Raw genomic sequence first — 12,528 nt, forward strand, 5'->3', positions numbered from 1 at the left:
AAATAACGTCGTCGCACTAGAAGCGCCTGCTGGGTAATGTAGTATTGCCTCCGCCGCTTTCAACAGAGAAAGGTATTGAGAAAACTACACTCCCACAATTCCTTGCAGCAATTTCACAAACAACAAACAAGCGCGGCTCTACGACTAGTAATTCGTTTGCTGTTAAAGTTACAGAGACGGTCTTGCTTTAATAATGTTAATTTAGCTTCTGTCACATGAAACACACACCGAAGCTCCTTCAAAACAACGTACACTGTAGACATGGGGTTGTTACGTCATCAAAAGGTGTCAGCAGCATGGATGGAAGGTGTGGAATGAAGTTGAGCTGTTAGTGGTGATATTAAGTCTCTCGGAGTTATTCTTGTAATAAAAAGCAGGTATTTGGTCCAGTCATGTGTCAGGTGGAAGAAGAGTACAATGAGCACTTAGAGACGAAACCTGTCCTGCGGTGAGTTTATTACTTTATAGCAGACTTTTATTAATGAGCTACATCCATAAAACCACCTCCTTTTTCTACACTCCCTGTTTGTTTATGAGCTCCACTGACCGTACAGGAGCAATTTGTAGTTCAGTTACAGACTGTAGACCATTTTTTGCATTGTGAGACCCCTTTCACAATGTTTTTCAATGGAAAGGACCACAACTGAGCAGATTTCCTATTATCTGTGTGGTGGACCATTCTCTCTTTTATTTTCTTTGTCTGAAATAAGGATAAATCTCAAGTTAGTGGTGTGATCAATCACCAGTGGAACATGATGGAAAGGCTCGTCCTCTGCCTACATATCCTCTTAAATTCTTCTCTGTCTTAGATCTTTATATAGATCTAGTGTCTCTCTTAATGTCAGGTCTCCTCATGTTTCATCTCCAGGGTCTCCAGGACCTGTGTGAAGTGTAAAGAAAACACAGCGGTGCTCATCATCCGAGTCGGAGATGCCTTTTGCCGGTGAGTGGTGCTTTTTTAAAATAAAGTTTGAAGAGTATATTTTAAGCCAAAACCTAATCTCAGTACTGTTTTAAAATGATTTCTCAGGTACGTAGTTTGTCTGTATTCTTCATGAAGTACTTTTATACAGGACTCTTCGTCGAGGGCAGCCTTGGCCTAATGTTTAGAGAAGTGCGCTTGGGACCAGAAGGTTGCTGGTTTAATCCCCACAACCAGCAGGAACATCCATGGCTGAAGGGTCGTTGAGCAAGGCACCTAAACCCCCAAAACACTTCTCAGGTGTCGAGGGTGGCTGCCTGCTTCTCTGGGTCTAATCAGCATAGTGTGTGTGTGTGTGTGTGTGTTCAGTGCCATGAATGGGTTTTCTTGTTCCTACCACTGTCAAAGTGAACAGCTCTGAATCGATTTCTCTAGAACATTCTTCTTCTCAAGCCACTCTGAAGGACATTGTGTATTTGTCAATAATTTAGCCCTTTAACTTCCTCCTAAATATTGTTTTAAAGGATATTGAGTCATTAAGAACATTAAGAACATTAAAGGGTTAATTACATAATTACGAAAGCTTCCGTTTTAACACAGTGTTTTGTTTTTTCCTTTTATTTTCTTTTGGTGCTGCTCTGAGCTGAAAACATCTCTTTACTGCCCTCACTGACATGTCCTGATTTCTTTGGCCTGTAGGAACTGCTTCAAGGAATATTTTGTGCACAAGTTTCGGGCCATGCTGGGGAAGAACCGGGTCATATTTCCAGGAGAAAAGGCAGGATAAAAATATCTTTAAATGGCTTATATGAAAACAAAAGTGAGACGTTTAATGTAGACACAAAAAACTCACTCGTGTCTCTTCTGTCAGGTGCTGCTGGCTGTATCTGGTGGCCCAGCGTCCAGCTCCATGTTAGCACAGGTTCAGGAGGTTGGTATGGACTCATCCCCAGTTAAAGTACAGTTTCAGGACCTTTAATGCTATTCATTTTCTTTGGGTCAGTTCTAAAGCTGATTTGTTTTATACAGGGTCTGAGTCGGGACGCACCCAAAAGGTTACGATTCACGCCCGGCATCATCTACATAGACGGTAATTACAGATTCTCACGACTTTATGTAGTGTTTGTTCTGTGAGATGTGCCTTATATGGATTTGTCATGTGTTCAGAGGGCGGGGCCTGTGGTCAGAGCGCTGAGGAGAGGGAGAAGGCGGTAGTTCAGTTGGAGGACATCTTCAGAAAAACAGGATTCCCTTACTTCGTTGTCTCACTGGAGCAGGTAACCGAGCAGCAGCCACTTCTACTGCAGAACACACACCTATCCCCCCCGACAGTCCCTGTCCTGTTAGTTCAATAACGTTTATACTTCTTAAATAAGTTTCTGTACATGTCTGTGATAAAGATGTTAACAAGCTTGTATAGAGTGGTTTGGTGTAAAACCACTTATCCGGGTCCGGGTCGCGGGGGAAGCAGTCGAAGCAAAGAAACCCAGACCTCCCTCTCCCCAGCCACTGCTTCCAGCTCCTCCGGGGGTATACAGAGGCGTTCCCAGGCCGGTCGAGACATGTAGTCTCTCCAGTGTGCTCTTGGTCTGCCCCAGGGCCTCCTCCCTGTTGGACATGCCCTGAACACCTCACCAGGAAGGCGTCCAGGAGGCATCCGGACCAGATCTCGTTCTTTTGGTCACTACCCAAAGCTTGTGACCATAGGTGAGGGTTGGGATGTAGATTGAACGGTAAATTGAGAGCTTTGCTTTTCTGCTCAGCTCTCTCTTAACCACAACGGACCGGTACAGAGCCCGCATTACTGCTGACGCTGCACTGATCCGCCGGTGTCTGCGTGGGTTTCCTCCGGGTGACTGTCTGTGAGGTGTGTGGTGTGCTCTCCCTGTGTCTGCGTGGGTTTCCTCCAGGTGACTGTCTGTGAGGAGTGTGGTGTGCTCTCCCTGTGTCTGCGTGGGTTTCCTCCGGGTGACTGTCTGTGAGGAGTGTGGTGTGTTCTCCCTGTGTCTGCGTGGGTTTCCTCTGGATGACTGTCTGTGAGGAGTGTGGTGTGCTCTCCCTGTGTCTGCGTGGGTTTCCTCCGGGTGACTGTCTGTGAGGAGTGTGGTGTGCTCTCCCTGTGTCTGCGTGGGTTTCCTCCGGGTGACTGACTGTGAGGAGTGTGGTGTGTTCTCCCTGTGTCTGCGTGGGTTTCCTCTGGATGACTGTCTGTGAGGAGTGTGGTGTGCTCTCCCTGTGTCTGCGTGGGTTTCCTCCGGGTGACTGTCTGTGAGGAGTGTGGTGTGCTCTCCCTGTGTCTGCGTGGGTTTCCTCCGGGTGACTGTCTGTGAGGAGTGTGGTGTGCTCTCCCTGTGTCTGCGTGGGTTTCCTCCGGGTGACTGTTTGTGAGGAGTGTGGTGTGTTCTCCCTGTGTCCGCGTGGGTTTCCTCCGGGTGACTGTCTGTGAGGAGTGTGGTGTGTTCAAAACACACATTGGTAGGTGGATTGGCGACTCAAAAGTGTGCGAAGGTGTGTGTGTGTCTGTATTGCCATGTGAAGGACTGGCGCCCCCTCCAGGGTGTGTTCCCGCCTTGCACCCAATGGTTCCGGGTAGACTCCAGACCCACCGCGACCCTGAACTGGATAAGGGTTACAGACAGTGAATGAATGAATGAATAACATTAATGATATGGTTTACATCATCTGTCACTGACTGACGTTCATTACAGGGCCCTGCTCTCAGTTCATTGAACTCGATTTGAAAGTCAGTGTAAACGTTTTTATTGACAGCGAAGATGTTTATGTTTGAGAGTGATGTCATGGTTCTTGTTTGTTTTTGGCCGATTTTTACAGTCAGACCCTGTTTATCTCAACAGTTGAATTACGTAGAAATTTAGAAAGAGTTATAGATTTCCCTTTTAAGAAAACAAATGGTCTGGTCCCCACTTTGAAACTTCAAGGAAGCAGCCAGACTTCAGACACCTTTTTTTATAGAGTCTCAGCACTGAACTCCCCTGATCTAATTACACTATAATCAGACATTACCAGCCTTCGTGTTTGTTATTGCTTTGATCTTTGTTCCATTATCTACTGAGGCTCATTATTTCATTTTCTGTTTTTTTACAGCAGAATGCTGTTTTTTCTGCATCATTTCAGAAAATTGCATCATTCTGTCCATTATCTCCTGCATTCCCTAATAGCGTCCTTTGATGCCTGCGTTCAGTTGTTACTGTTATTACAGAAAACAGCAGTTCCATCAGTACACCTCTTCATCCTTAACACATCGACTGGACCCAGTGTCCACGGGTTTATAGACACACACTCATTAGGGATGTCTTTCTTTGCCGTATTAACAGCCTCTGCTCTTCTGGGAAGACTTTAGGCTCGATGTTGTAACATGTTGTTGAGGGCTTGATTGCAGTCAGCCAGGAGCGTGAGGTGCTGATGTTGCGTGATTAGGTCTAGATCCGAAACGCCCCTCCGGCGTATCCCAGATATATTGGATGGAGCGCCATAACTCCAGAGAAACGCTACAGTGTTGGGAGCTTTTTAATCTTTCTAGCTGACACTTATCATTGGGCATGGTGACCTTAGGCTCACGTGCAGCTGCTCCAGTCCCGTTCCATTGCTTAGTGCTTTTCTAAAGAGATTTTTGGTAAATGTCTGTCAGCGACCCCAGCCACCGTCTCCAGCTCCTCCGGGGGTATACCGAGGCGTTCCCAGGCCAGTCGAGACATGTAGTCTCTCCAGCGTGTTCTTGGTCTGCCCCGGGGCCTCCTCCCCGTTGGACATGCCCGGAACACCTCACCAGGAATGTCTCCAGGAGGCATCCGAACCAGACGCCCGAACCACCTCAACTGGCTCCTCTCGACGTGGAGGAGCAGCGGCTCCACTCCGAGTCTCTCCCAGACGTCCGAGCTCCTAACCCTGTCTCTAAGGGAGAGTCCAAACACCCTGCGGAGAAAACTCATTTCAGCCGCTCGTACCCGCGATCTCGTTCTTTCGGTCACTACCCAAAGCTCGTGACCATAGGTGAGGGTTGGGACGTAGATCGAACGGTAAATCGAGAGCTTTGCTTTTCTGCTCAGCTCTCTCTTCACCACAGCGGACCGGTACAGAGCCCGCATTACTGCTGAGGCTGCACCGATCTCCCGCTCCATTTTTCCCTCACTCGTGAACAAGACCCCGAGGTATTTAAACTCCTCCACTTGAGGCAGGATCTCACTTCCAACCTGGAGAGAGCACTCCAGGAACTAAAGGAACACTGCATAATATTTTTTAACTAAATTACTGCTTAAAAATCATTATGATGCTCCACTGACCTGTCATGGAAAAAACAGGGCTTCTGTCATTGGTCCTCCGAGCTCAGCAGTGCAGAAACTGGGCTATGTACGTTTTGGAGGAGGGTAGGAAATCACACCCATGATGGTATTGGTTAATCTTAACTGGCGTGATGTTGTGTTTATGTTTAGGTCTTCAGTCTGCCCGACTCTGTACTGGAGCCTGTGTACGGTGGTCCAGAGGGGTCAGATCTCAGCTATAAGGCTGCGGTGGATCAGTATATCCAGCAGAATAAAGTAAAGCAGAGGGCGCAGGACTCTGCAATACGAGAAGCTCATGAAGCCATCGACCGTCACAGTGTCCAGTCCCAGTGCAGTCCTGACCACAGACTGGCCCTCGAGAGGCTTTTCTCCTCCTTAAAGACTCTGACCGCCAAAGAGGACATGCTGCAGACCCTCAGGTGAGGGTTGAAAACAAAAGAAACGTTCCACGTCGTCATTATAGAAGCACTTGCCATGTTCAGTTTATGTAGTCACTATCAAACCCTTTCATCTTCAACATGGCGACTTACAGTCAAACAGCAATAAACACTCCAGATGTACCCCTTCCATACACACCCTCTACACACACACACACACCCTCTGTACAAGCACGATACATATACTCCCCACACACTCTTGAGATGAGCTTCTCAGTCACTTAAAAGGTTTTAATTTATCGGTTTTATTTGCTCTCATAACACGGTCTTTACCTCACCTTACCTCACTTTGCTCTCTCTCTCTCTCTCTCTCTCTCTCTCTCTCTCTCTCTCTCTCTCTCTCTCATTAAACTATGTGAGTTATTGACTGTAACTGAACCATGTTCTTCAAGGCCCTGTGCTGTTCTCTGATGACTCAGAGCTCTGACAAAGTGCCATAGTGAGAGCGAGGAGAGAGAGACACAGAGGGAGAAAGCAAAGAGATTATGTAAGAGAAAAGGCAGAGAGATGGAAGGAGAAAAACAGTGTCAAGGTTCAGTGAATGTCGGATGTTTTTTCTGTAGAAGGCTTCTCTGTTTTTTGTCACGTTTCTGCAAACCACCACAGTGTAACTTTGTGTGTGTGTGTGTTGTAGGCAGCATGTGATCTTGCACACTGCCCGGATGAAGGGCTACGCCAAAGTGATGATGGGGGACAGCTGCACACGTCTGGCCGTTAAGCTGCTCAGTAACATCTCTCTGGGACGAGGAGCGGCTCTGGCTGCTGACACCGTGAGAACACACACCAGTCTGAGTCTACGCTACCAGTGACAGTAGTCTGATTATTTACCTTCAGATAAACGCTAGTAGACTGGGTGCATAGCCTTACGGTGACCTTGACCTGACCATCGGTATCAAGAGGAGATGGTGTCTGACATTTGCTTCTTTAGTTTTGCTGGTTGAATCATCACACGCTGCTGAGCTGAAGCATTAATCTAAAATAGACTCATCCAGTGAAAGTAATTAAACACTACAGTCTTCAGGCTGGAAAGAGAAATACTGAAATGTATTAGTAATTATTAATAGTAAGTACTTTATCCAGTTTGGTCCTGTGTCACTTAAACATCACCATGTGCCTTTCCAGGGGTTCTCCGACCCTCGTTACGGAGATGTGGTGATTGTTCGGCCGATGAGGGACTATTCCTCCAAAGAAATTGCCTTTTACAACATGCTGTTCGGAGTGCAGTCTATTTTCATCCCAGGACTGGACACCAAGGTGAGAGACTCTCTACCTGAAGGAAAACACTCACTGCTGCCATGGCAACAGAAAACTCTGGACTTATTTTACACTCAGTCATCCCAAACTGTTACCGCTGCAGGGAAGTAATCACATAATTTATCAGGTGTGCGTGCGTGTGTGTGTGTGTGTGTGGCAAAGGTAAAAGAGCAGCCTCCCTCATACATTTTGCCCAGGGCTGTTACTTTATGCTGTAATTGGATTCTGTGCGTTCATTAATCTATTAAAGTTAATACAGTTGTTGTAGCTGTTTTGGTTTATGAACAAATGTGTCTGTGTCCGTGTGGGTTTCCTCCGGGTGACTGTCTGTGAGGAGTGTGGTGTGTTCTCCCTGTGTCCGCGTGGGTTTCCTCCGGGTGACTGTCTGTGAGGAGTGTGGTGTGTTCTCTCTGTGTCTGTGTGGGTTTCCTCCGAGTGACGTTCTGTGAGGAGTGTGGTGTGTTCTCCCTGTGTCTGCGTGGGTTTCCTCCGGGTGACCGTCTGTGAGGAGTGTGGTGTGTTCTCTCTGTGTCTGTGTGGGTTTCCTCCGGGTGACTGTCTGTGAGGAGTGTGGTGTGTTCTCCCTGTGTCTGTGTGGGTTTCCTCCGGGTGACTGTCTGTGAGGAGTGTGGTGTGTTCTCCCCGTGTCTGCGTGGGTTTCCTCCGGGTGACTGTCTGTAAGGAGTGTGGTGTGTTCTCTCTGTGTCCGTGTGGGTTTCCTGTGGGTGACTGTCTGTGAGGAGTGTGGTGTGTTCTCCCTGTGTCTCCGTGGGTTTCCTCCGGGTGACTGTCTGTGAGGAGTGTGGTGTGTTCTCCCTGTGTCTGCGTGGGTTTCCTCCGGGTGACTGTCTGTGAGGAGTGTGGTGTGTTCTCTCTGTGTCCGTGTGGGTTTCCTGTGGGTGACTGTCTGTGAGGAGTGTGGTGTGAGAATATTTGGCCATTCTCTATGAAGCTAGACTGAGTGTTTGAGCCTGGACTGATGTTTGATTGAGGCTCAGTGAAGTGCAGCAAGTCAGAACAGAGCTGGTTTTTAGATGTGTTGAAGACACAGTAATAAAAAAGAGGCTAATCTAAGGGATACAGGGGGGTTGGGAACTGTCCTTAAACAAATATAGCTAAGTGAAAAATTAACACAAAGGATCAGGGGCATCTTAATACTGACATGTCTCTGGACAGAACACCGTCTCCGAAGTCTTCAGGTGAAAACAGCGGTGGAGTGGTGGGGTACTCTCTGTCATTCAGGCAGAGACATTGGCTGACGGTTCTCATTACTGCCCCACTCTGTCTGTGTTACTCTCACATTGCCACAGACTGGAGGCCCTCGCGTCCCCCGTCACTGTCTGTGCTATTCTCCACTAGATCAGTGGAAGTGTTGGGAACCTGTATGCGCTTTTTTTGGGTTCTCCTCCAGTGAGCTATGGAAGGACAGTGGTGTGGTTTACACTGTTTATCAGAGAAAGAGCTCAGATTCATTGCATGGCAATAAATAAGCACTTCAGGCTCTATCGCTGTCAGAAGAGACCTGTCCAGTTAATGTGAGTTATTTATTCTAAGTGATTTTGGACCTTTCCTATTGGTGTCTCTCTCAGGAAATCTTGACCCAGTGTAAACAGTAGCTATATTACTATAAAATACTATAAAGAAAGATGTATTAATACACGGTTGACTTTTTCTTTCATTCATTCATTGTCTGTAATCCTTATTCAGGGTCGCGGTGGGTCCAGAGCCTACCTGGAATAATTGGGCGCAAGGCGGGAATACACCCTGGAGGGGGCGCCAGTCCTTCACAGGGCAACACAGACACGCACAGACACTCACACCTACGGACACATTTGAGTCACCAATCCACCTACCAATGTGTGATTTTGGACTGTGGGAGGAAACCCACGCAGATACGGGGAGAACACATCACACTCCTCACAGACAATCACCCGGAGGAAACCCACTCAGACACGGGGAGAACACACCACACTCCTCACAGACAGTCACCCGGAGGAAACCCACACAGACACAGGGAGAACACACCACACTCCTCACAGACAGTCACCCGGAGCGGGAATCGAACCCACAACCTCCAGGTCCCTGGAGCTGTGTGACTGCAACACCTACCTGCTGCACCACGGTTGACTTATAATAAATAAATGAATGAAAGTAAAGGTTTAACGTTACCCAACTAAAGAGTACTATCCAGTCTTTTCAAGCTTTCTCTTTTATGAAGGATTGCTCAAAATGATTCCATCTACATTTTCGTGTCGTTGTCTCCTCAGGTTCCTGATAAAGCGAGTATCCAGCGACTGACGGAGAGTTTCGTTATAAAACTGCAAGCAGACTTTCCCTCCACGGTTAGCACCATCTACAGGTAACCGCCGCTCGTAAAAACACAATAAAAATGCCACTGGATTAAGCTTTAAGAGCTGTTTATCTGAAGGGAACAGATTGTGTGCAACACCAGGTCTTGCAACTGTCTCTTAACCGTCTACAAAACAAAAGTCCCCTGTCTTTCATGTGGTCTCTCTTGACTTTCTCTGAATGGTCCAAAAATTATTGTAGTAGTTGTTTTTACTGAAAAATGAATTCAGATGAACTGTGGTCTCAAATACTTTGTATAAATATAAAGCAGGTTTAATTGGACACCGTTCTTTTACCTGCAGTTGATGCAGTTTACCTCTTGTATTGATCCTGAATGAACAGACAGTAGGAGTTGGCTTTGCTGGTTCTTTCTTATTTGTGCTCATTTCTATTCAGAACCAGTGAGAAACTCCACACGTCGTGTCCTCAGCTGAACACCACCGAACCTACTGCAAAGTGTCTTCTCTGCCTCTGTGCTCTCGACACCAAAGCAGGCATGTACCATCACTGAAACACGCTAAAAATAATCACACCAGCTTTCATCAGTTTTAAAAGAACCTCAGATGGACTGTTTTTAGAAACACACACAACGAAGCATCCTTTTATTCCCAACTCTGTGTTTTTGTAGATGAAGCTTCAGCTTTTAATGCCACTCAGCTGTCAGAGCGCCTGTCTGAGAGAAAGGCCCAAAGAGACTCGTCCTCCTCGAACCTCACAGTGAACAGCAGCTCGTCCTGTGGACGGGAAGGAGGTTGTGCGTCTGACGGCTGCTGCTCCACGTTAAGGTGAGAGGGGAATACCAGGATTTCAGTATTCAGTATTTTATTGATGGAAATGGGCATGTGAAAACTGCAGTTTATTTTTTCAGACTGCAATATAAGCATGACTCATTGTTCAGTGTGTCCCAGTATTGTCTGAATATTGACTTGGAGCAAGTAATTTTTTTTAAATCCTACATTTCTCCCGTTATTTCATCCCGATTCCCGGTTCAAATAAATAAAATTTGACTGTAGAGTGGACGGAGAATGAGGAGCACATGCCTCCTCCGAGACTATTTTAATCTGCTTTTTAAACAACAATAATGGGCAGTTTAACACGCTCGCAGGAGAATGCAAACTGCCCAGAACTATCACGTCAGCTGATTTATTTATTTGCTTGTGATTACAGGAAAGGTTTGTGATCCTAGGCACCCGCAATGCTGCCGTTTCATGTGTCAGTCTTTTAAAAAGCGGTAAAGAGCTTCAGTATATTTCTATAAAAGACAGAAAAGGACCAGAGAGCACTTTGTTAAAAGGCCAGCAGCCGTTATCAGTATTAAATGCTTAGGGTCATAAATCTTAATCAGGTCGTCCTTAGTCGTAACTCCACTGCTGCAGGGATATTAGTTGTTTGACTGTGGCTCTTTGTTCGAATGTTTTTCAGGGCCGCTGTGTCTACAGACCTGAAGAGTCTCTTATGTTACAGCTGCAGACTCACTATTAAAGACATGGTGAGTGAAAATGAAGTATGCGTTCAACATAAAAACGCTTCTGTAGAACATCCTGGCTGCTTCTCATTTATACACTGGGAGAGGATACATTTTTAATGATACAGACCTGTGCTTCTCACTCCTGAACCTGATTTACCCCATGAACATTTAAGAGTCTTCCCTGCTGCTCTGATGCACCTGTTTCAGGCTTATGAAGCTGATGAGCCAAGGCAGGTGTGTGTGAAGCAGGGGAAAATGTAAAATTGTGCAGTGAAGCCGAGGTTAAAGTTAGACGGAGGCTCATTTGGGTTTGTTTTTCAGACTGAGGTGGACACCCTTCCACGCTACATAACGTCTGAGGCAGAAAAACGCCAGAGAAGGTGAGTAAAACACGATCAGATTTATTCAACATTATTTTTTAGGAGATATTCATTCATTTTTAGTAAGCACTTGTCAAGTTCAGGGTTGCTGTGGGTCCGCAGCCTACCTGGAATCACTGGGTGCAGGCAGTCGTTCACACTCCCTTATTCACTCACACTCACCCGGAGGAAACCCACACAGGCACAGGGAGAACACACCACACTCCTCACAGACAGTCACCCAGAGGAAACCCACACAGACACAGAGAGAACACACCACACTCCTCACAGATAGTCACCCGGAGGAAACCCACGCAGACACAGAGAGAACACACCACACTCCTCACAGACAGTCACCCGGAGGAAACCCACGCAGACACAGACAGAATACACCACACTCCTCACAGACAGTCACCCGGAGGAAACCCACGCAGACACAGAGAGAACACACCACACTCCTCACAGACAGTCACCCGGAGGAAACCCACGCAGACACAGGGAGAACACACCACACTCCTCACAGACAGTCACCCGGAGGAAACCCACGCAGACACAGGGAGAACACACCACACTCCTCACGGACAGTCACACAACCCATAAGCCCAGGACCCTGCAGTCGTGTAACAGCGACACAATCATGCCGCCCTATTTAGGAGATATTATTTATTATATTATACACAGCTAGAAGAATACAAATCAATGTAAATGTACCTAGGGCCAGAACGGTGGCTGCAGGTAGAGTCACTGCTCACAGACCGTCAGGGTCTTGGGTCCTGGGTTCAGTATTCCTCTCAGGTCACTGTCTGTAGGAATTTGGTATGTTCTCCCTGTGCCCAATACACACCAATGGGACAGGGACAAGCCCAATGAATGTGGGAAGGTCCTGGACCCACTAAGACCCTGATCAGGATGTAGTGATTACAGAGGATCAATAAATGCACCTTCAAATTTAAAGGTCCAGTTAGGAACCCTGTATTATTGGATGTCTAGTGTTTGGCAAAATAAACCGTGTTCTTTATTTAACCTTGTTGTAATATGGATAGTAGAATTGATGCTGAAACGTGTTTCCTCCCAGAGCTCAGATGAAGCAGGAGATCAGCGAGTTCCTTCTGCAGGATGAGGATGAAGCTGAGGAAGAATAACTGATGATGAATCTGGTTTAGGTGATTGATTACGTGGCCTGTATTTCAGTGATACACCTGGAAATAATTTGGATGTTTTAATGCACAGTTGGGTTTGACCAAAAGCTGCTTAAAAGACCAGTTCAGTCAATTACCAACTCATTTTATCATTATTTAATATATTTTAACGTGAACAAATGATAAATTCCGTTCAGTAGGCTTAACATTTTATTGCACAATAAAGTCTGTTGTACACAACCACGTGATGTATGGAGAACTCATTAATGCAGAGGTGAATTTTAATATATACCCAACCT

At 46.5% G+C, this 12,528-nt stretch overlaps 1 protein-coding gene across 1 annotated transcript; it reads left to right on the plus strand.

The window, feature by feature from the left end:
• Positions 1 to 7: 7 nt before the first annotated feature.
• On the plus strand, positions 8 to 12,403 carry ctu2 (cytosolic thiouridylase subunit 2 homolog (S. pombe)). The gene is made up of 15 exons (XM_066653100.1): positions 8 to 448; positions 869 to 943; positions 1,622 to 1,700; positions 1,794 to 1,853; positions 1,952 to 2,012; positions 2,090 to 2,199; positions 5,374 to 5,642; positions 6,295 to 6,430; positions 6,783 to 6,914; positions 9,182 to 9,273; positions 9,660 to 9,757; positions 9,892 to 10,048; positions 10,686 to 10,752; positions 11,053 to 11,111; positions 12,166 to 12,403. The coding sequence occupies exons 1-15, from the start codon at positions 393 to 395 to the stop codon at positions 12,230 to 12,232; spliced, it is 1,518 nt and encodes a 505-aa protein (XP_066509197.1). The 5' UTR covers positions 8 to 392; the 3' UTR covers positions 12,233 to 12,403.
• The last annotated feature ends 125 nt before the right edge of the window (positions 12,404 to 12,528 follow it).

The sequence above is a fragment of the Hoplias malabaricus genome, chromosome X2 (assembly GCF_029633855.1).
Source record: "Hoplias malabaricus isolate fHopMal1 chromosome X2, fHopMal1.hap1, whole genome shotgun sequence".
NCBI lineage: Eukaryota > Metazoa > Chordata > Actinopteri > Characiformes > Erythrinidae > Hoplias > Hoplias malabaricus.

Bases quoted from the DNA above. Each gene is read 5' to 3' on its own strand.
- ctu2 (XM_066653100.1), top strand. From the start codon at position 393: ATGTGTCAGGTGGAAGAAGAGTACAATGAGCACTTAGAGACGAAACCT. The intron at 6,915-9,181 runs GTGAGAGACTCT...TTGTCTCCTCAG, and splicing joins TCCCAGGACTGGACACCAAG to GTTCCTGATAAAGCGAGTAT. The intron at 10,753-11,052 runs GTGAGTGAAAAT...TTTGTTTTTCAG, and splicing joins GACTCACTATTAAAGACATG to ACTGAGGTGGACACCCTTCC.